The sequence below is a fragment of the Dendrobium catenatum genome, unplaced genomic scaffold (assembly GCF_001605985.2).
Source record: "Dendrobium catenatum unplaced genomic scaffold, ASM160598v2 fragScaff_scaffold_43, whole genome shotgun sequence".
NCBI lineage: Eukaryota > Viridiplantae > Streptophyta > Magnoliopsida > Asparagales > Orchidaceae > Dendrobium > Dendrobium catenatum.
This window is the reverse complement of record NW_021318505.1, coordinates 2,044,142-2,068,945: the sequence shown is the minus strand read 5'-3', so window position 1 is coordinate 2,068,945 and position 24,804 is coordinate 2,044,142. Positions and strand designations below refer to the sequence as shown.

Below are 24,804 nucleotides of genomic sequence, written 5' to 3'. Positions count from 1 at the left end.
GATCTCATTTATTATCTCTATCTTTTATAAGATCAAGGCTTTGAAACAGAAGAAGGAGATATTAGCAATTTGATGGTTTGATCAGGATCGAATTGGATGACATAATAAATACTTATTATATTTAAATATAATAATAATGACACAACTATTTATGAATATATGACAAAAATTGAACATAATCATAATATGAAGCATAAAAAATATAACATTATATAAAGTAAATAAGAAAAACATGATAATATATTTCACGTGAAGACACAACTAATCATAGAAAGATTTTAACATTTTATAAAAACTAATAACGAAAAGAAAATATATTCATGATATGGAGATGCAGTTAACTATATTTTACTTTCTCAGTTCAATAGTTTCAATAATTTCATAAGAGAAAAATCAAAGATCTCCTAAATTTGCATCATCAAATCTATCCAAATATTGAGTCCTTAGGCCTCGCTTCACCAAAATGTTTAAAACCAAATGCATCCGATTGATCGAACTCGATTATGTCGCCTACATCTTATTCATTCTCTAAGTCACCTTCATCAACAAATATGAAATATAAAATAAGATATTATTATTTTTTTCATTTGAATGATATACTGATATTTCATTATCAACTTACTATGTCCTAGTTGATTGGACGATATGTTTTATTCTTTAACAACTAACATTGTATCCTCTTTGTATATCTCATTTTCTAAGTCCTGTAAATGAAGTTCTGGAGTTGTTTCATCTTCAAGTATCTATAAATCAATCATTTCAACACAAGTGTAGTTCAAATGATCATAATGTCTTTTTTTAAGTTAAAAACTTCAAAATGAAAAAAATAACTTTAGGTTAAGATTGTACATACTTTTTAAATTGAAACTTGTACATAAATATTCATATATTATAAGAATATATATATTCTTTAAATTTTTATTATGTCGAACACATACCAGATCGTTGAGTCATTGATGTTCCAAATAATTCCGTCTCTTTGAGTAAAATTGTTAAAAAACACTCTAATTTTTTTCATATCCTGATGAAGATGATGTTTGGCTTAGAATTTTTATAGCTACTTTTTGCAAGCTTTAAGCACTTGATCCAAATATCTTTCATTACTCATATGCATATAATCAAGTTAGAGAGCTTAGTGAGTACGTATATTTGTATTAAGTATATACACATGTTGACATTAAAAAGAGAATTACCTTGTTATATTTCTTTCACCATCGTCAGTGCAGTTGGCTTTTCAAATATTTCTAAGTTATCATGGAATAATTTGACTTCATTCATTGTAACTGTGGGCTTATAACAAATGTCTTTATTTCCAATTATTGAACTTGATTTTGTCTTAGGGGCAAAGAAAGCATCAATCTCAGCAGTTTTTTTTTTTTCCTTTACCTAATTATGATACATGTGTTTTAGAGGATTATGTTTTAGGTAGAGAAGAAAAATATCTTTATTCTTCTACTGCATCATCGACAGGAAACATTGTAATATCTAACTTCTGTGCTTGTTATTTTTTTTCTTGAAATTTTCCTCAAGTTTTCCTACATTTGATATCAAATGTCATATGGAACCATCTTACAAGCAATTATATTCCTCTTTACTCATACTAAATGTTATTTCATTATATTAATTTACCCTTCCTTGTATACATAATGTAAACATTTGAATTGTTTCTTCTCATCAGCTCTTCTAACTTTAGAGAAATGATTACAAACAATATTCACATATCCACGCACTATATAACCGGAAGCTGAAGTCTGATTATTGGGTGCTTCAATTTTAATTAGATTAACTAAATAATATCACATACACATAAATTAAAACCCATAAATCCACAAATAATATCACAAGATAATTAAAACAAACTTCGCCAACTTTAACCATACAAGGTAGAAATAGTATGTATTAGCAAACTATGCAAGATAGAAAAATTAATAGAACAGAATATAGTTATCAATGAAACTTAATATCAAATTCAACAATTAAATTTAAACACACAATTTAAAGTCGCAAAACTAAAACAACACACCTTGTGACTCCAGGTTCCCGTACGATGTGATCCAGCCATCTCGTGACTCCCGATTCCGACACAGGATGGTCAAATCAACTAATTTTTTATTATCACATTGCATTGGCAAATGGATGCATACCTCAATTCGATGTATAGTAGCAATTTGTATAGATAACATTTTATATCGTTTGAGACTTCACCATATATTTAGCATCTTCTTGTTTGTAGAAGAAATAAATTTTTTTAAAACTTCCACAATGCTTATAACATAAGAGAAATCATTGTAATCAATTTAAGAAAGTATGTACATAATCTTGCTAACTATATTTGTCTTTACAGCAAAAAAATTCCCTAAGAATTCAATGTATGAGGCATAACTTGACATTAAAAAACATATTTTCACACTAAGTTGACATAATAAGTAATAAAATGGGACCGGTTATAGAAAAATGGGACCGGTTTAGTAGTTCGGCGGTTGAACCGCCTGTTCTAGTTGTTCAATACCAGTTTTGTGCGAAACCAATTTTAATGTGAACCGTAACCGGCCGGCTAACCAGTTTGCGATTTAACCAGTTGAAACGGCTAGTCCGGTTCGATTTTAAAAGTCTTGTATAATATATAAGATGAAGATCATGGGCGAAACACGTCATAATTTTCAGGAGAGGCAAACTTATAAGTAAATGTTGGCAGATATATCAGAGGTCCAAGGGGGTAGCGCCTCCTGATGGGGTTAGACTTAACAATAACACATCTACCCAATATGTTTAAGACCATAGTATTTTAAAACATTTAAAAAATTCCACCTTTTCTATGTTTTAGTCTTTGTTATAAGGGTTTTTAGGCAATTGCCACAAGCGAGAGGATTTATGATTTTCAAATATTTCAGAAAAAAAAAAGGATTTCCCTCAGACTATTTTGTATTTCTTTTAATTTGAAGTAACGACAACAAAAAGTTTTAAATATAAAATAACATAAAATATAATCCTAATCATTAGTACTAATATAATCCTAATCATTATACAGCTATCTTGGTGGGATACACGACAGCAGCAGACAGCAACGTACAAATCTTCTCTACTCCTTGGCCTCTTTTTAAGTCCCGCAGCTCGCACAGAAGTTCCTCAAACCATTTCTCCCTCCCTGTTCTCTGAACCGGGTGAGATCTCTATTCCCTTCTCATCAATTCCTGCAAAATCTTATTTTGAGCTGATTAGTTCACTTGTTAGCTCATGAAGAAGCTCAGCATTCTTCTTTTTTATTATTTTCACTTGTTTCTGTGCTTTGATTTCTTAGCATAGGAATGTTCCTTGCATCTCATTATTTCCTTTCGTCAATGAGCGCAGGATTTGATATCATCTGAAGATGGAGAAAACTCCCACCGCAAGATTTGTATTTGTTCTGCTATTCTTAACTTGTTCGATTGCTGCTGCGGGAGCAGAATATTTCAAGTACAAAGATCCGAAGCAGCCATTGAATGTTAGAATAGAAGACCTTTTAAGCAGAATGACACTTGTTGAGAAGATTGGTCAAATGGCTCAGATCGAGCGAAAAAATGTCTCATTTGAAGTTATCAAAAACTACTTTATAGGTAACATAATTGAATCAAAGTTTTTGAAGAGATGAATTGCAGGTGTGGAAATTAAATTTGTTCGATACTTTTTTTTATTAATGAAGGTGGTGTAGTGAGTGAAGGGGGCAGTTCTCCTGCTCCTAATGCATCTGCAAGAGTTTGGGTGGATATGGTGAATGAGATACAGAAGGCAGCTCTCTCTACCAGACTTGGTATTCCAGTAATATATGGTATTGATGCAGTTCATGGCCACGGCACAGTCTATAAAGCTACAATATTTCCACATAATATTGGCCTTGGAGCTACCAGGTTAGAAACTACCATGTATTATGGTCATTTCTCATTTTAAAAAGTATTATTTTTTAATTTTTTTTGTTTTGAATGGAATAAATTTTTTACTGTTTTCTAAAATAATTTTCTAGTTAAAAGTTTTTTACTAAAAAATTGCTTTAGACTTTTTTTTTTGAACGGGGGTATTTACCCGCTGCTATCCCCTTAAGAGGAACTTGGAGACGTAACCTCGCCCAGCCAACCAGCAACCAGCCCCACAAGTGTAGGACCCATAGTTATTTTCTCTCCACTTCAGGGGTTGCACCGCATTAGAAATGATTTGAATATGGGTTGGGGGGTTCACCCATAGGGTTCCCAACTATGCTCTCCCATCAACCCAGTTAAGCCTGATGGGATACTGCTGCCTTAGACTTCATTTGGAATAGCTTTCTAACTGCTTCTTAAAGTAGTTTTTTAGTATAAAATTAAAACTTTTGTATTGAAAAGCTGATTTAACAAGCAATAAAAAATCCTTCTCAAACTAAGTCTTAGGCTTTGTTTAGGACGGTTTTTTTTATTATTGTTAATAGTAGATTTTTAGTATAATAATAATTTGAACTCGACATTTTTATACTAAAAAATTATTTTAGAAATCATTGAGATAGCCACCCCAAACGGAGTCTTAATCATTCGTCAAACTCATTTATGGTATAAAAAGTTAGTCAAAGTACCTTTAAACTATTTTTAATTAGATGCATGAAAGCAATGTACAAATTAGTTATTTTTATTTGAAATTGTCCGATTCTGTATGGATCAATATTAATTTAAATAAATTAAAAATGTTTTCTCTTAAGACAAAGAAACTTTTTGTTGTCTAGCAGGATAGACATATTATTTTTAAAAATAAAAGATCTTCTATTTATAAAATAAGAATATAAATCTCAATAAATAAATAGGACAATATTTTTTTAGGTTGCGCTAAAAAAAATTAGGAAATATATTTTTCAAAAACGTTTTTTAGCTCAAAGTTTTCTTCCCTTTTTTTTTTGTTTAAAAATAATATGAGTGTAAGGCTATATTATCTTAATATAACGTTATACTTAATAAATAAAACTAAATAAATGTGATGAAAGAATCTAGAAAGATGAAATGGTTCCTAATAAATTTTCTTGAATTAGAATTTTTTTACTAAAAATCAGTTTTAGAAAGCAATGAAAAAACTATCCCAAACTAAGCCTAAAAGTTCTCATATAGGAGCACTTTTATTGAATTAAATTTTTTGTACTAAAAATCAGTTTTAGAAAGCAATGAGCAAGCTGTCCCAAATGAAGCCTAAAAGTGCTCATATAGGAGCACTTCTCAGATATTACCTTAGGAAAACAAAATAGTGAGGCCATTGAGCCAAAGTGAACATTACTCAATGGTTGAGAGTTTGTGCTATTAGAAATGGTATCAGAGTAATATATCAGTTGGAAGATGAATTAAGTAATATACAAGATAATTAGCAATGAAGTTACACCAAAAAATAAAGCCGGGAGGCCATTAGGACAAAACGGATAAAATTGAAATGGTTGAAAGTTTTAGCTATTACATATATTTATTGTGTTTCTTCTGCTTTTTATTAAAAACATTTGTTTGAAAGTGTTTCTAGCTTGGAGTGCTTTGATGCGTGAAATTTTCATGTACTCCTCGAGGAGTTGTACTTTTGCTCACCCAACTCAAGCTCATAAGTGATTTACTCATCCATACAACTACAACTCAGGCTTCGTTTGAGATGGCTTTCTTACTGCTCTTTAAAGCAGCTTTTTAGTATAAAAATTTAAATTTTTATACTAAAAAGTTCCTTTTAGAAGCAGTAAGAAAGTCATCCCAAATGAAGCCATAGTAGTGTAATATACATAAACATATATCATACCCATGCATCATTGGATCTTCCAGTACTTTGGTTCTCAAATGGTAGGTCTTTATTTTCAGGGATCCAGCCCTAGTGAAAAAAATTGGTGCTGCAACGGCTCTTGAAGTTAGAGCAACCGGCATTACCTATGCTTTTTCTCCAAGCATTGCGGTATTCATTACAAAAGAAAAAATCTGATATTTTTTTGACACTCCGTGTATTATTTTACTGAACATTCATTTGCTCTATTTTGCTTGAACTTATTCAGGTATGTAGAGATCCTAGATGGGGTCGTTGCTATGAAAGCTTTAGTGAAGATCCAAAGCTTGTCCAAGAGATGACTGAGATCATCCCAGGCTTACAAGGAGATATCCCAAAAAATTCTCTCAAAGGAGTTCCCTTTGTAGCTGGCAAGTAAGACTTTCTCTATAGTAACCCTCATGTATCTGATCATCGATCTTTCTCATGCTCATTGACACATAATTAACAACATCTATGATTCTTTGAATCAGGAAAACTTTAGGCTTCATTTAGAACAGTTTTCTTACTACTTCTAAAAACAAATGTTAACAAAAAATTAAAAATTTTGTACTAAAAAACTCCTTTAAGAAGCGGTAAGAAAGCCGTCTCAAATGAAATCTTGATTATAACATACTAGTTTGGTTTATATAGCTTTCCGCACTTGATGAATATTTCAATTTGATTAAAAATAGGACAAAAATTGCTGCTTGTGCAAAGCATTATGTTGGTGATGGTGGAACATACATGGGCATTAATGAAAATAACACAATCGCCAATTTCCATGAGCTACTTAGCATCCACATGCCTCCTTATTACAATGCTATTATCAAAGGTGTCTCTACAGTGATGGTCTCTTACTCAAGTTGGAATGGAGTAAAAATGCATGCAAATCATTTCTTACTGACAGATTTCCTCAAAAATAAGCTCCGTTTCAGGGTTAGTAAAATACTATCAATATTTGAGTTTTGTTTTGCAAAGATTGTTATGAATTTAGACGATAGATTAACATATCTATATGTATGAACAGGGTTTTATAATTTCGGATTATGAAGGTGTTGATAGGATTACAACGCCTTCTGGTATCAATTATACATTCTCTCTACAGACTGGAATTCTAGCAGGCATTGATATGGTAATTAAAATTTCCTAATATGATTGTTTTACATTTTTAAGATATCTAAACATATTAATCTATCACAATTTATATATAGGCGGTGAACAACACTGAGGCTTCGTTTGAGACGGCTTTTTTACTTAATTTTTTTACTAAAAAGCTGTTTTAAGAAACAGTAAAGATGTCGTCACAAATGAAGCCCAAATGAACTTACAATTTTTAATCATCACAACTATTTGAACTCATTTATCTTTATTAATGTTGCAGCTAATGATTCCCTATGACTATCCTCGCTACTTTGAGAGCTTCCTTGAACTAGTACATAAAAATGTAATTCCAATGAGTAGAATCAATGATGCCGTTAGGAGGATTCTTCGAGTGAAGTTCATAATGGGCCTCTTTGAGAACCCCTTTGGAGATTATAGCTTAGCCAATGAAATTGGGAAGCAGGTTTGGCAATTTCTTTATGTTTTTAAATATGGTTTCAATACTATAAATACTTTATTCACCTGCTTTTATATTTTAGAAAGAGAACTTGTTTAGTAGGACCAATATGTTAATTGCCAACAGGAGCACAGGGATCTAGCAAGAGAAGCTGTGAGGAAATCACTGGTTCTACTAAAAAATGGCAAAAGTTATAGCGAACCAATACTACCACTCCCTAAGAAGGCTAAGAAAATACTTGTTGCTGGTAGCAATGCTGATAACTTGGGTTATCAGTGTGGAGGTTGGACAATCAAGTGGCAAGGACTTAGTGGGAACAATCTTACAATTGGTGAACTCTCTTTATCTCTTAGGCTTTGTTTGGGACGGCTTTCTTAATGTTTTTTTAAAACAATTTTTTAGTACAACAATTAAAATTTTTATACTAGAAAACTACTTTAAGAAGCAATAAAAAAGCCGTCCCAAACGAAGTCTTAATCATCATATTTCACATGATCCACATTTTCATTATAAAATTGGATTAGACTAAGGCTTTGTTTGGGATAGCTTTCTTATTGCTTCTTAAAGCAGCATTCTAGTACAAATTATGCTAGAAAGCTGCTTTAAGAAGAAATAAGAAAGCCCGAAAGCCATCCCAAACGAAACCTAAAACTTAAGAAAAGACCAAGAGAAGCACATTATGAACCATTATAGTCTCATTAAAAGTAAACATTAATAAATTTTGATCACTGTCCATTGAAACAGGAACTACCTTACTTGATGCTATAAAAGCAACAGTAGACCCAAGCACAGAAGTTGTCTTTTCTGAGAACCCTGATACATATTTCATCCAAGGCAATGATTTCTCTTATGCAATTGTTGCTATTGGTGAGCATTCTTATGCAGAGACTTTTGGTGATAACTTGAACCTCACCATTGCCGAGCCTGGACCGAACACCATCAAGAATGTGTGTGAGCATATTAAGTGTGTGGTGGTTGTCATATCTGGAAGGCCTGTGGTCATTAAACCCTATGTTAATATGATTGATGCCGTTGTGGCTGCCTGGTTGCCTGGAACGGAAGGTCGCGGCATCACCGATGTCTTATTCGGGGACTATGGGTTCACTGGCAAGCTTCCTAAGACATGGTTTAAGTCAGTTGATCAGCTACCAATGAACTTTGGTGATGCTTATTATGACCCTCTATATCCATTTGGTTTTGGGCTGACAACTGAGCCAGTAAAGACGAGTCATTGAGCTATGTTTCCTATCAACGCAATATATTAAACTATTTAATACCACATTGTCTAATGTATATCTGCTCTCCTATAATCTCTCTATGCGTGTATCTACTACCTGTGGTAATCTATATATAGGACTTTGTATACTGTAATAAGAAAGGTAATAATATGTCAGCTTTGTTCATTCTTTTGTATCTACATCTACTTTATGTTCTTGATGTTCTACATGGTATCAGAGCTGGTTCCATCCTGAGGATCAAACCATGGTGAACTTCGTCTCCGCATCATCGCACGCCGACGAACTTTCAGGTGCCAACACCGAAACCGCTGCCATCTCTCCGTCCTTAAAATTCATTGTCTCAAATCTCAAAACCCTCATTCCTAATCAACTATCCACATATAACTATCTGATCTGGAGGAATCAAATCCTCAAGCTTCTTCGAGCAAACGACTTTGCACATTTTCTTGAACCCTCGGCATCCTCTCCCTCCTCCCAGATTCTTCAAGAAGATGGCACAACCTGTCCAGCTCCTGCGTCAAAAAATTGCCGCATCACCCATCAGAATCTCGCGGCGGTGCTTAGCACCACAATCTCATCATCGGTGCTTCCATATATCTTGCATCTTGAGTCCACCCATGAGATATGGAAGGTTCTTGAAACCCGGTTTCAAGCCGCCAACCGTTCCAAGGTAATTTAGCTCAAAAATGAGATGCATAACGTTTCGATGAAGAATATTTCCATGATGCAATACCTCACGGAGATTAAAAAGATCGTCAATCAAATCGCATCCGCTGGCTCAACGGTAGACACTGAGGACATCATCCTTTACATCTGGAACGGACTTCCACCATCCTATCAATCATTCAAGACATCGATTCGGACAATGTTCACGCCGATTAGCCTAGTCAATCTTTATGCCCTTCTCATTAGTGAAGAAATCCATCTCAATGTGGAGGCATTCCCCCCCCCCCCCCTGAAGAAATCCATCTCAATGAGAAGGCATCTAGTTTCCCTCCCACGATGGACTCACAAACCGCGTTATACATGTCCAGAGGCCACGGGGGACGAAATCGTTGAAGACAGTCGCAGAATTCCAACCCAAACATCAGATATGTGTAGAACTCTATTCCCACTTGCCAAATCTGCACAAAGAAAGGCCATACGGCTGACGTTTGCTGGCATCGACTGAACGCAAATTACACACCACCGGCAAACCCATCCAAGATGAATAACGCTCTTCTTGCCACCTTCGATATTCCTTCCACCGACTGGTATCTCGACTTCGGGGCACCCTCTCATATGACCAACGGTGTCAAGAATCTCGCTCATTCAAATACTTACCAAGGCTCCTATAGTGTAATCATAGGGGACGGAAGGTCCATTCCCATTGCACATTCGAGCACGGGTATCCTTCCTACCCCGTCTCGTAAGCTTAGTATCTCTCATTTATTGCACATTCCCGCTATTTCACACAATCTTATTTCTATTTCAAATATTGTTAAAGACAATCATAGCTCTGTCACTTTTAATCCAACGGGTTTTATTTTTAAGGATCTGACGACAAATCAAATACTGCTCAAAGGTCCATGTAAAGATGGCCTATACTAGATTTCATCTAATACTTTTGCCGCAACTACTTCTGCTTTCTCTGCCGCTCAAACTCTGTTAACAACTTGGCACAATCGCTTAGGACACCCGCACCAACGGGTTCTTCAACTCATTGCTAGCAACAATCCCACATTGCATATACCACATTCTTTTTCCATTTGTGTTTTGTGTATGTCGTGTAAGGGTCACAAATTGTTGTTTGAAAATTCTTTAACTAGAAAACATAATCCTCTTGAACTAATTCACTTAGATGTATGGGGACCAGCTCTGGTTACCTCCCATCAGGGATTTAGATACTATGTTATTTTCGTTGATGATTTTTCCCGCTTTACCTGGTTATTTCCTATTATGAGTAAATATGATGTTATCAATGTCTTTATTAACTTTACCACATTATTTAAGAACCAGACTAATCATAAGATCAAATTACTTCGTACTAATGGCGGTTGAGAATACATCAATCAGCAGCTCAACGACTTTCTTCAAACCAGGGGCATCCATCATCAAACATCCCGTTCGTACACGCCTGAACAAAAAGGCATCGCAGAACACAAACATAGTCATATTCTGGATTCACTTGTACTCTTCTTCAAACGACATTCATTCCTCATTTATATTGGCCCAATGTAGCATCCATAGCCATCTATCTAATTAATCAGATGCCCTCAACCACTACCAACAATATATCACCATTTCAACATCTCTTCAACACAAAACCTTTGTATTCGCATCTTAGGACTTTTGGGTGTGAATGCTTTCCCCTCCTGCCCCGTCATACGCATACCAAATTCCAATTAAAATCTACCTCTTCTGTGTTGATGGGATACTCCGACACATACAAAGGCTATAAAAGCATGAACAGGGAGACAAATAAAATTTTCATCTTCTGTCATGTTCAATTCCTCGAAACATATTTTCCGTTCAAACAGGCAGTGACTACACCAATACCATCAGCAACTGAGTTACCACCATCTCTTCTCCTACCCGCCTCCAAGGCTTCTAAATTCGACTAACTCCTCTCTCAATCAAACCCTGCTCCTCAAGCCTCTAGTTTTTACATGCAAAACTTCCTGTCTCTTTACCTCGCGATAACATATCCAATGACAATAATCATCCAACTACATCTACCTCTCAGCATGTCTCTCCACCCACCAAACACCCTATGATAACGAGGCTGCAAACCGACTCACTAAAGCCGTCTCGTCGGTTCAATCTACTTCATATAGATTCCAAGACATCTTCGACAATTGATCCCACTACTTATACGGAAGCAAACAAATGTTTCGAATGGTGACAGGCAATGGCTGAATTTCTTGCTCTCCAAAAATAAGGCACTTGGTGTCTTGTCTCTCCTCCACCAACCACATCTATTCTGGGATGCAAGTGGACCTTTCGTAAGAAATTTAACTTAGATGGCTCAATTGCACGGTTCGAGGCACGACTTGTTACTCAAGGTAACAAGCAAAAATATGGTTTAGACTATGGAGAGACCTTCAGCCCGGTGGCAAAGTTTCCCACAATTAGAGTACTATTCACCATTGCTCTGTTTCACGGTTGGCCCGTCCAACAACTGGAAGTCACAAATGCTTTCCTTCACGGACAACTTACCAAAACGGTTTACATGCGCCAACCCAAAGGATTCGAGAACGCTTCCTATCCATATCACGTTTGTCTTCTTTGTAAGGTCGTCTACGGCCTTAAACAAGCTCCACGTCAGTGGTATATGACATTCACCAACTACCTTCTCAAAATAGGTTTTCAGTAAAGTAAAGCGGACCCGTTACTTCTCATGTTCAATCAAGATCAGACTCAAATTTATTTACTAGTCTACGTCGACGACATTCTTCTAACTGGCAACAATACCTCTGCCATTGCGGATCTTCTTCACAAGCTACAGTCTAACTTCACCATGAAGCATCTCGGTTAGCCAATCACTTCCTTCGAATCAAGATCAGTCTCTACCAGATAAGTATTTTTTATCACAAAGCTCCTTTGCATCTTTAATTCTTCAGCAAGCTAATCTAACAAATTGTAATCCTCTGACAAATCCAACATGTACAAAACCACCTACCACGGTTGAAGCAGATCCTCTGTTATCTGAACCAAACCTATACAGAAGGATAACGGGGTTCGTACAATATCTCACTCTCACTCGTCCTGACATTGCATATGCGGTCAACATTCTATTGCAGCATATGCACGATCCTTCTCCAGATCACATCTGCCTTCTCAAACTCCTTCTTCGCAACATCAAAGGAACCATAGATTTCGGTCTACCTATTATCAAATATGCGCTTCGTCTCAGAACCTACTCGGATGCGGATTGAGTTGGAGATCCAACTACAAGAAAGTCTACATCCGGGTATTGCACATTCTTAGGCGACACTCTTATCTCATGGGCTGTCAAGAAGCAAACTATGGTAGCACGATCATCAACGGAATATGAGTATAGAGCACTTGTAGCTGCCACTGTAGATACTCTCTGACTCAAATGACTTCTAACCAACTTTCACATTCTGCATGATCATCCAACGGATCTTAATTTTTTTGTGATAACACGTTGGCAATAGCACTTACCCACAATCCCGTTTTTCACGCAATGACTAAACACATTGGAATAGACCATTGATTCGTACTGGATCATATTCAAAACAACTACATTCGACTCCTTCCTATCAGCACAACTGATCAGACTTTCGATATTTCCACCAAACCGCTATCAACTTCTCGATTCAAGATGTTGCGATCTAAACTGACTATCACTAAATATCTCTCAGTTTGAGGGGGGCTATCAGCACAATATATTAAACTATTTAATACCACATTGTCAAATGTATATCTGCTTTCCTATAATCTCTATACACGTGTATCTACTACCTAAGGTAGTCTATATATAGGACTCTGTATATAGTAATAAGAAAGGGAATAATAGATCAGCTTTGTTCATTCTTCTGTATCTCCATCTACTTTGTGTTCTTGATGTTCTACATTTCCTAATGGGAGAGATGGGGTAACTGTGATGAATGAGAGCTTGAATAAGCTATTTTTGTTTTTAATAAGAGCTTGTATGTGCTTTCGTTGGAATAGTTATACATGTAGGGGGTATCTTCATTTGTCTGGTTTTACTTTCAAGCTTCCACAGGGTTTTTTATATTTGTTGAAATGCCTTGAGGAGCTTCAAACGTGCAATAGAATACACACACACCTTCTTCTTTATTTGCAAGTCTTTCACCTCAATTGAACTCAAATCACATCATTTTTTGTGGTGTTGAATTATTCTTATCAAGATGTTCGATTTGACTGAAATTTTATTGAAATCAAAGTTCAAATAATTTAAAATTTAAATAAAAAAATAAACTAATAGTACATCATGTTAATCAAGTGAAATTTTTTTAGACGTATCAAATTGTAAAGCTCAAACCATTTATTTTTAGGTAGCTAGATTAAACATAGCTCAATAAGTAATATTACTAGCTTAAATGGTAAAAATATAAATTTAAGTGATAACTTTATGCAACATAGACATCAACATCAAGCATTTATCCCACTATGTGGGGTCACTTATATGAATATTTTTTTTCTTCATTATGTCCTATTAAGAGTCTAATTTTCATTTAAATTTATTAAGAAAATATAATTTCTAGTACTTTCCAATCAAATTCTTTTAGGTCTACCTTTATATTTCTTAACATAGGCTAGATCTAATACATATACTCACAGGATAGTGTCATTGAAAGGCTGATGTTTTATATGACCAAACTATCTAAGTTGGCTCTCTCTAATCTTGTCTGCCACTTGATCTTCTCAAAATTTTTGACGTAAAAAAATCTTGTGTTCTCTGTATGTGAGCTAGATATCCGTGCAAACGCTAAGATGTAGGATTTTAACTCTATCGTTGTGCATATTCTAGCCCGCAACATACTTAAAAGTTAATTTATGAAGCATAAAAAAATATATTCAAATAATGAACCCTTAGACAACTTGAATTATTTATTGATATAAAAATTAACCAATGAAAGTTTCTTGAAAAAAATTACAATGTTCACTAATCCCTATGTATCCATTGAGACCAAGCCATGAGAGTTAACGTATTTAACGTATTTGAAAAAAAGAAGAGCCATGAGAGTTAACGTATTAACAGGTTTTTATCTCCATATAATAAAATTTTAGGCTTTATTTGGTACAATTTTCTTACTACTTTCTAAACAGCTTTTTATTAAGCAGAAAAAAATAGTGGTCAAAATCTGTTTTAAACGAAACCTTATGTTTCATTTTGGACGACTTTTTTTCTTCTTCTGAAAATAGCTTTCTAGCACAAAAATTTCAAATTTTTATACTAGAAAGCTACTTTATGAAGCAGCAAGAAAGTCTTCTCAAATGAAGGACGACTTTCCTACTACTTTCTGAAGCAGCTTTTTATTATAAATTTTTTTAGTTTAATAATTTTTTGTACTTAAAAACTGTTTTAGAAAACATTAAAAAAGTCATCTCAAACGAAACTTTAGTTGCGTACATTAGTGATACATTAGTAGCAAATATGTTTTAAGCCTAAAAAATTAAGTTTATAAATAAGAGCTAGCTACTTCAATACTTTCCGTAAATATTATTTTTAACCATCCCAATGTGGAATTAAACCCAAAATCTCATATCTCAGCAATCTCTTCTCTCACGTGGAGAGATTATTCTATGCGGACACCGAACACAACTTATCGTCCAGAGATGAATCAGGTGCAACCACATCATCCAGTACCGAGCCGCGGTACCAAGTAGGGGGTGCGTGACGCATTTTTATTAGACTCTGAACGACATTCGACATCTGCACATAATAATTCATCCTCACGTGAGGGTCCTTCAAAAAGGACATCACTCTCTCAAATAGAAGCTTTACAATTTCACATGATTTCGTGCATTAAGAGTTCTACTCAATCATATAAGGACAATATTGGAGTCACTCACTTCTGAATTATGCACCTCAATAAAATTCCGAGTAAAATTCATGCAAGACACAAGAAGTATAAACCACTCAATTTCAACTAAAGAATCAACTCGGCTTCCATTTACTAAGGATATGTTTGAGGTGGCTATGAAATTGCTATGAATAAAGCAACTTTGTTATTGGGGTTTCAGAAAGCAATTTTTCACCATCAAACTTTCTGAAAAACAATGTAAAAGTAATAACCAAATGAAGTTTTAATTGATATTTAAGAAGTAAAGTAGTCAGAAAGCTATCCGAAGCAGATCCTATGACTTAAACAATGTTTGATCCAAACCATTATCTTTGCTTTCATGATGGCTCAAAATTTGAGTTTCTCGTCTTATCCTCTGTTCTCTTATTTCCCCTCACAATCAAAATAGATTAAATCAACGCAGTGACAATATAAGAGAACGCTCAATTGCGTCAAACTTTCTTTAAGAAGCCAACTTGCAATCAACTTTTGGCCAAGTAAACGTTAATGACAAATCAATAAGAATTTAACGTATCCTTCGAAACTTTTTTTAAAAAAAAATAGAATTTTATTTGGGTGAACGACCACTAAGTCTAATGTTATTGGGCTTTTACCAAATTCAAAAAACAATTGTACTAAAAAAGTATTTTAAAAAGCAAGAAAAAAGCCGTCCCAAACGAAGCCTTACATGCGCTCTAATGTAGAGCACAATGCCACATTGATTCAAAAAAGATTTTTGAATCTTAATGTGCCGAATTCGAGCACTCATCCTCAAAAACAAACAAAGATGGGCTTTGCATCTATTGAATGGAATCTTTTTTGAGATAAATACATTATAAATTATTTATGTATTGTATTCATCTCAATTAGATTTTATTTGGAACAGCTTTTTAATTGTTTTATAAAGTGAATGTATATAACATAAAATTTTGAAGTTATTATAGAAAACAACTTTCTAGTACAATTTTTTTTTTTTTTTTTTTTTTTTTGAATCTAGTGAAAAAATAGTGGCAAAAAAGAAATTGATGATTTAGCTTTTTTTTTTCAACACAAGTGTAGTCCAGATGATAATAATGTCTTTTTTTAAATTAAAATCTTCAAAATGAAGAAATAACTTTATGTTAAGATTGTACATAGTATTTAAGTTGATACTTGTACATAAATATTAATATATTATAAAATTACACATATTCTTTAAATTTAGATTATAACGAACATATACAAGATATTTGAGTCGTTGATGCTCCAAATAATTCCATTTCTTTGAGTGGATCTATTCCAAAAACACTCCAATTTCTCTCTCACATTTTACTGAAGATGATGTTTGGCTTAGAATTCTTATAGCTACTTTTTACAAGTTTTGAGCACTTTATCCAAAAATCTTCTATCACTCATCTGCATATTTTTAAGTTAGAGAGCTTAGTGAGTACACATATTTATATAAATATATAAACATGTTGACATTAAAAAGAGAATTACCATGTTGCATTTCTTTCATCGTCGTCAATACAATTGATTTTGCAAAGCTTTCTAATCCAACACAGAATAATGTGACTTCATTCATTGCGATTATAGACTTAGAACGAATGCCTTTATTTTCAATTATTGAACCTAATTTAGTCCTAGGGGCAAAGAAAGTATCAACATCAACAGCCAGGGGCGGATCCAGCTTCTTTATTTAGGGTGGGCAAAAAAAAAAAATTGTGAGGGATGGACAAATATGCTTAGGATTGATAAAAGTATGGCAAAAAAAAATTTTTAGGGGGGGCAAAAAAAAAAAATTTTTAGGGGGGGCAAAATGCCCAAAATACCCAAAATATTTCAAAATCTCCCCTCTAAATATTTTAAAAATTTTTTTTGAGGGAAATGCCCACCCTAAGCCATGGGTGGATCCGCCCATGTCAACAGCTTCTCTTTTTTCCTTTACCTAATTCTGATATATGTGTTTTAGAAGATTGTGTTTTAGATAGAGAAGAAAAATATCTTTATTCTTCTACTGCATCATTCACAGGAAACATTGTACTATCTAACTCTTGTGCTTGTTATTTGTTTCTTGAAATTTTCTTCAATTTTTTATGCATTTGATATCAAACATATGGAACCATCTTACAAGCAGTTATATTCCCCGTTACTCCTACTAAATGTTATATCATTTTATTAATTTATCCTTCATTGTATACAATGTCATAATGTAAACATTTGAATTGTTTCTTCCCACCAGCTCCTCTAACTTAGAAATGATTACAAGCAATATTCACATTTTCACACACTATATGACTGGAAGCTGAAGTCTGATTATTGGGTGCTTCAATTCTAATTAGATTAACTAAATAATATCACATACACATAAATTAAAACCCATAAATCCACAAATAATATCACAAGTTAATTAAAACAAACTTCACCAACTACTAACTATACAAGGTAGAAATAGTAGATATGAGCAAACTATGCAAGACAAAAAAAAATTAATAGAATTGAATGTAGTTATCAATGAAACTTAATATCAAATTCAACACTTAAACTTAAACACACAATTTAAAGTCACAAAACTGAAACGACACACCTTGTGGCTCCAGGTTCTCACACAAGGTGATCCAACCATCCCGCAGCTCCTGGTTCCCGCACAGGATGGCCAAATTAGCTAATTTTTTATTATCACATTACATTAGGGAACGAATGCATATCTCAATTCAATGTATAACAGCAATTTGTATAGATGAAATTTTATATCATTTGAGACTTAGACCATATATTTAGCATATTCTTGTTTGTAGAAGAAATAAGATCTTTTAAAACTTCCACAATGCTTATAACATAAGAGAAATCATTGTAATCAATTTAAGAAAGTATGTACATAATCTTGCTAACCATATTTGTCTTTACAGCAAAAAAATACCATAAGAATTCAATATATGATGCATATCTTGACATAAAAAATTTTTTTTTTTCACACTAAGTTGACATAATTAGTAATAAAAAATGCAGATAATGCTTAATTATGTACCTAAACAGCTAGTTTACACTTGCTGCCATTGTTCATTAACGTTTATAAACTATTTAGAGGTTTAAGTCATGCAAGGCATTATCTACATCATGGAACAGTAATGAATTCCTTCTTTAATAATGTGTTTACTCATGTAGACTTTTAACCGCCTGATACAATTAAATTAACAGGAAGAACCTAAGAACGTGATATGTCCGAATGAAATAGAGGTTTTTTTTTTCTCCATCGCTTCGCCTTCCTTAATCTAAGCTGTCGGATATATGTTGAATGACATTGTAATTGAACTGGTCGATTATAGAAAATCGGGACCAGTTTAGCGGTTCGACGGTTGAACCGTCGGTTCGAGCGGTTCAATACCGGTTTTGTGCGAAACCGGATTTAATGTGAACCGCAACCGGCCGGCCAATCGGTTTGAGGTTCAACCAGTTGAATCGACCGGTCCGATCCAATTTTAAAAGCCTTGTATAATATATATAAGATGAAGATAATGAATGAGATCATTAGCTTAACTTATTCCAACGTATGGAGATGTGTTTGATTTCATGGTATGTATACTGACTTGTCATATTTGATTAAGCCTTCGTTTAAGATGGCTTTCTAACTACTTCTTAATTAAGTAGCTTTCTAGTACATATGAGAGAGGGGCGCAAGTTAAGCTACTAGGTGAGCAATATGCCACACAATAGAGAGGATTTGTGATTTTCAAATATTTATATATATAAAAAAAAAATTCCCTCCCTCAAACTGTTTTGTATTTCTTTCAAATTAAAGTAACGACAACAAAAAAAATTAAAAAAATAATAATATAAAATATAATCCTAATCATTAGTATTAAATATTAATATAATCCTAATCATTAGGTCAAAAGAGGTCCCGCGTACAGCTATCTTCTCAATATGCTGGCTGCTTCGTGGGATACACGACAACAGCAGACAGCAACGGGACATATCTTCTCTACTCCCTTACCCCGTTTTAAGTCCCACAGCTCGCACAGAGTTCCTCAAACCCCTTCTCCCTCCCTGTTCTCTGAACCGGGTGAGATCTCTCTTCCCTTCTCATCAATTCCTGCAAAATCTTATTTTGAGCTGATTAGTTCACTTGTTTGCTCATGAAGAAGCTCAGCATTCTTCTTTTTTACTATTTTCACTTGCTCCTGTGCTTTGATTTCTTAGAATAGGAATGTTCCTTGCATCTCATTATTTCCTTTCGTCAATGGGCGCAGGATTTGATATTATCTGAAGATGGAGACAAATCCCACCCCAAGATTTGTATTTGTTCTGCTAGTCTTAACTTGTTCGATTGCTGCTGCGGGAGCAGAATATTTCAAGTACAAAGATCCAAAGCAGCCATTGATTGTTAGAATAGATGACCTTTTAAGCAGAATGACACTTGCTGAGAAGATTGGCCAAATGGCTCAGATCGAGAGAAAAAATGCCTCTTTTGAAGTGGTCAAAAACTATTTTATAGGTAACATAATTGAATCAAAGTTCTTGAAGAGATGAATTACAGGTGCGGAAATTAAATTTGTTCGATGCTTTTTTTTTTATTAATGAAGGTAGTGTATTGAGTGAAGGGGGCAGTGCTCCTGCTCCTAATGCATCTGCAAGAGTTTGGGTGGATATGGTGAATGAGATACAGAAGGCAGCTCTCTCTAGCAGACTTGGTATTCCAGTAATATATGGTATTGATGCAGTTCATGGCCACGGCACAGTCTATAAAGCTACAATATTTCCACATAATATTGGACTTGGAGCTACCAGGTTAGAAACTACTATGTATTATGGTCATTTCTAACTTAAAAAGGTATTATTTTTTAAATTTATTGTTTTAAATGGGATAGCTTTTTTAGCTTTCTAAAAAAAATTTATAGTTAAAAAATCAAATTTTTTTACTAAAAAAACTACCTTAGGCTTTTTTTTTGGAACGGGGGTATCTATCCACTGTCACCCTGTTAGGAGGCGCTTCCGGGCATAACTAATCCCTAGACGAGCCTACCAGCAACCAGCCCCACAGGTGCGGGACCCGTAATTATTTTCTCCCCACTAAGGGGTCGCACAACATGAGAGGAGATTTGAACATGATTTGGGGGGTTCACCCATGGGATTCTCAGTCATGCTCGCCCATCAACCCAGCTAAGTTCGGTGGGGTACTATTGCCTTAGGCTTCGTTTGGAATAGTTTTCTTATTACTTCTTAAAGTAGTTTTCTAGCACAAAATTAAAATTTTTGTACTAAAAAACTGCTTTAACATGAAAGCCTAATTAAACTAAGTCTTAGGTTTCATTTAGGATAGTTTTTTAACTGTTTTTAAAAGTAAATTTTTAGTAAAAAATATTTTAAACTAAAATTTTTTGTACTAAAAATTTATTTTAGGAAAGATAGCCGCCCAAAATGAAGCCTTAATCATTCGTTAAACTGATTTATGGAACAAAACAATTAGTCAAAGTACCTTTAAAATATTTTAATTAGATGCTTGAAAGCATCGTACAGAATAGTTATTTTTATATGAATTTGTCAGATTCTGTATGGATCAATAATAATTTAAATAAATTTAAAAATGTTTTCTTTTCAGACAACGAAACTATTTATTGTCTAGCAGTTATCATGAAACATATAGACATATTATTTCAAAAAATCAAAATTTTCTATTTATAAAATAAGAATATAAATCTCAATGAATAATAAATAGGGCAACATTTTTTTAGGTTGCACTAAAAAAAATAGGAAAAATATTTTTCACAAACGTTTTTTAGCACAAAGTTTTCTTCCCGTTTTTTGTGTTTAAAAATAATATGAGTGTAAGGCTATATTATCTTAAAATAATGTTATACTTAATAAATAAACCTAAATATATATGATGAAATAATCTAGAAAGATGGCATGGTTCCTTAAGAATCTTTATGCTTATAATACCATTAGGGGGGATGGATTTAAGCCCATGTGAGACCACCAATAATTGATCCCTACCTCCACGGTACTTCAATTACTAGGTTTAAAATGTGAAACCCCTTAAATAGAGTAAAGTTAAACTCTTAAATATCGTGATACATTTTAATACAACAATTGAAATTTTATTAGAAACTCTAAAATTAATAGTGCTTGTATAAAAGCACTTTTGAGATATTACCCTAGGATGACAAAATAGTGAGGCTATTGAGTCAAAGTGGACATTAACTCAATGATTGAGAGTTTCTGCCATTAGAAATGGTATCAGAGTAATATATCGGTCGGAAGATGAATTAAGTAACATACAAGATAATTAGCTATGAAGTTACACCAAAAAATAAAGCCGGGGGGCCATTAGGACAAAACGGATAAAATTTTAATGGTTTAGAGTTTTAGCTATTACATATATTTATTATCTCTCTTATGCTTTTGATAAAAGACAGTTGCTTGAAAGTGTTTCTAGCATCGGGTGCATGAATTTTCCATGTACTCCTCAAGGACTTGTACATTTGCTCACCCAACTTCAAGTTCATAAGTGATTTAGTCATCCATATGACTACAACATAGGCTTCGTTTGGGACAACTTTTTTACTGCTTCTTACAGTAACTTTTTAATTTTTATACTAAAAAGCTGTTTTAAGAAGCTGTAAGAAAGCCATCCCAAATGAAACCTTAGGAGTGTAATATTCATTAACATATCATGCTCATGCATCATTTGATCTTCCAGTACTACATATAGACTGATCAGTATCATTTTTTCTTACTAAAAGTATACAGTATACACTTAAAATTGAAGATTTGGTTCTCAAATGGTAGGTCTTTCTTTCCAGGGATCCAGCCCTAGTGAAAAAAATTGGTGCTGCAACGGCTCTTGAAGTTAGAGCAACCGGCATTCCCTATACTTTTTCTCCATGCATTGCGGTATTCATTAAAAAAAAAAAATCTGATATTTCTTCTGAGACTCCGTGTATTATTTTATTGAACATTCATTTCCTGTATTTTGCTTGAACTTATTCAGGTATGTAGAGATCCTAGATGGGGTCGTTGCTATGAAAGCTTTAGTGAAGATCCAAAGGTTGTCCAAGAGATGACTGAGATCATCCCAGGCTTGCAAGGAGATATTCCAAAAAATTCTCTCAAAGGAGTTCCCTTTGTAGCTGGCAAGTAAGACTTTCTCTATAGTAACCCTCTTGTATCTGATCGTCGATCTTTGAATCAAGAAAGCTTTAATTACAACATACTAGTTTGGTTTATATAGCATTCAGCACTTGATGGATATTTCAATTTGATTAAAAATAGGAGAAAAATTGCTGCTTGTGCCAAGCATTATGTTGGTGATGGTGGAACATACATGGGCATTAATGAAAATAACACAATCACCAATTTCCATGAGCTACTTAGCATCCACATGCCTCCTTATTACAATGCTATTATCAAAGGTGTCTCTACTGTGATGGTCTCTTACTCAAGTTGGAATGGTGTAAAAATGCATGCAAATCATTTCTTACTCACAGATTTCCTCAAAAATAAGCTCCGTTTCAGGGTTAGTGAATAGCAAAATGTTCATCACCCAAAATACTATCAATATTCGAGTTTCTTTTTTTTGCAAAGATTGTTATGAATTTAGATGATAGATTAACATATCTATATGTATGAACAGGGTTTTATAATTTCGGATTATGAAGGTGTTGATAGGATTACAACGCCTCCTGGTATCAATTATACATTCTCTCTCCAGACTGGAATTCTAGCAGGCATTGATATGGTAATTAAAATTTTCTAATATGATTGTATTTTTACATTTTTAAGATATCTAAACACATTAAGCTATCACAATTTATATATATGCAGTGAATAATACTGAGGCTTCGTTTGGGATAGCTTTTTTATTTTAATTTTTGTACTAAAAAGTTGTTTAAAGAAGCAGTAAAAAAGTTGTCACAAACAAAACTTAAATGAACTTACAATTTTTAATCATCACAACTATTTTAACTCATTTATCTTTATTAATGTTGCAGATAATGATTCCCTATGACTATCCTCGCTACTTTGAGAGCTTCCTTGAACTAGTACATAAAAATGTAATTCCAATGAGTAGAATCAATGATGCCGTTAGGAGGATTCTTCGGGTCAAGTTCACAATGGGTCTCTTCGAGAACCCCTATGGAGATTATAGCTTAGCCAATGAAATTGGGAAGCAGGTTTGGCAATTTCTTTATGTTTGTAAATATGATATCAATACTATAAATACTTTATAGTACACCTGCTTTTAAATTTTAGAAAGAAACTTTGTTTAGTAGGCCTAATATGTTAATTGCGAATAGGAGCACAGGGATTTAGCAAGAGAAGCTGTGAGGAAATCACTGGTTCTGCTAAAAAATGGTAAAACTTCTGACGAACCAGTCCTACCACTCCCTAAGAAGGCAAAGAAAATACTTGTTGCTGGTAGCAATGCTGATAACTTGGGTTATCAGTGTGGAGGTTGGACAATCGAGTGGCAAGGACTAGGTGGGAACAATCTTACAATTGGTAAACTCTCTTTATCTCTTAATCATCATATTTCATATGATCCACATTTTCATTATATAATTGGATTAGACTAAGGCTTTGTTGGGACGGCTTTCTTACTGCTTCTTAAAGCAGCTTTTTAGTACAATTGTACTAGAAAGATGCTTTTGTACTAAAAAGCTGCTTTAAGAAGCAGTAAGAAAATCGTTCCAAACGAAACTTAAAACTTATGAAATGACCAAGAGAAGCACATTATGAATCATTGCATTCTCATTAAAAGCAAACATTAATAGATTCTCGTCAATCTGTCCATTGAAATAGGAACTACCTTGCTTGATGCTATAAAAACAACCGTAGACCCAAGCACAGAAGTTGTCTTTTCAGAGAACCCTGATACATATTTCATCCAAGGCAATGATTTCTCTTACGCAATTGTTGCCATTGGTGAGCATTCTTATTCAGAGACTTTTGGTGATAGCTTGAACCTCACCATTGCCGAGCCCGGACCAAGCACCATCAAGAATGTGTGTGAGCATATTAAGTGTGTGGTGGTTGTCATATCTGGCAGGCCTGTTGTCATTGAACCTTATGTTAATATGATTGATGCCATTGTGGCTGCCTGGTTGCCTGGAACTGAAGGTCACGGCGTCACCGATGTCTTATTCGGGGACTATGGGTTCACTGGCAAGCTTCCTAGGACATGGTTCAAGTCAGTTGATCAGCTACCAATGAACGTTGGTGATGATCATTATGACCCTCTATATCCATTTGGTTTTGGGCTAACAACTGAGCCAGTAAAGACTAGTTATTGAGCTATATATGTCCTCTGGGAAAGATATGGGGTTTAGGATTCGATTAGGACGGCTTTCTTCCTGTTTCTTAAAACAGCTTTTTAGTACAAAAAATTTTATACTAGAAAGTTGCTTTAAGAAACAGTAAAAAAACCATCCCAAATGAAGCTTAAGTTAAATTTTGAAGTGTGGTAATTGTGATGAATAAGAGCTTGAATAAGCTATTTTTGTTTTTAATAAAAGCTTGTATGTGCTTTTGTTGGAATAGTTCTACATGTGCGGGTATCTTCATTTGCCAGGTTTTACATTCAAGCTTCCACAGGGCTTCTTATATTTGTCGAAATGCCTTGAGAAGCTTCAAACGTGCAATAGAATACACACGCATCTTCTTCTTTATTTGCAAGTCTTTCCCCTCTTGGTTTTATGAAGAAGAAGCCTTACATCTCCCTGGTTTTGCATGC

General features: G+C 34.1%; 3 protein-coding genes across 4 annotated transcripts; all 3 read left to right on the top strand.

Moving 5' to 3' along the window:
* Window positions 1-3,351: 3,351 nt before the first annotated feature.
* On the top strand, window positions 3,352-5,937 carry LOC110107249 (lysosomal beta glucosidase-like). The gene is made up of 3 exons (XM_028693632.1): window positions 3,352-3,593; window positions 3,680-3,884; window positions 5,820-5,937. Exons 1-3 carry the CDS (start codon window positions 3,368-3,370, stop codon window positions 5,935-5,937), a joined length of 549 nt encoding a protein of 182 aa, XP_028549465.1. The 5' UTR covers window positions 3,352-3,367.
* LOC114578346 (beta-glucosidase BoGH3B-like) lies at window positions 5,823-8,846 on the top strand. 2 transcript variants are annotated; one of them, XR_003700330.1, is made up of 8 exons: window positions 5,823-5,910; window positions 6,008-6,153; window positions 6,453-6,696; window positions 6,788-6,892; window positions 7,142-7,324; window positions 7,445-7,649; window positions 8,063-8,697; window positions 8,774-8,846. XR_003700330.1 is itself a non-coding variant. In XM_028693789.1 (7 exons), exons 2-7 carry the CDS (start codon window positions 6,077-6,079, stop codon window positions 8,551-8,553), a joined length of 1,305 nt encoding a protein of 434 aa, XP_028549622.1. In that variant the 5' UTR covers window positions 5,823-5,910; window positions 6,008-6,076; the 3' UTR covers window positions 8,554-8,723. The 2 variants fall into 2 exon arrangements, 1 of the variants encoding a protein (XP_028549622.1); XM_028693789.1 differs by lacking the exon at window positions 8,774-8,846 and having other exon boundaries at window positions 8,063-8,723.
* A 10,156-nt stretch (window positions 8,847-19,002) lies between these two features.
* Window positions 19,003-24,364, top strand: LOC110107269 (beta-glucosidase BoGH3B). The gene is made up of 10 exons (XM_020837472.2): window positions 19,003-19,134; window positions 19,322-19,566; window positions 19,655-19,859; window positions 21,875-21,965; window positions 22,063-22,208; window positions 22,344-22,587; window positions 22,705-22,809; window positions 23,063-23,245; window positions 23,369-23,573; window positions 23,874-24,364. The coding sequence occupies exons 2-10, from the start codon at window positions 19,341-19,343 to the stop codon at window positions 24,362-24,364; spliced, it is 1,896 nt and encodes a 631-aa protein (XP_020693131.1). The 5' UTR covers window positions 19,003-19,134; window positions 19,322-19,340.
* Window positions 24,365-24,804: the final 440 nt, after the last annotated feature.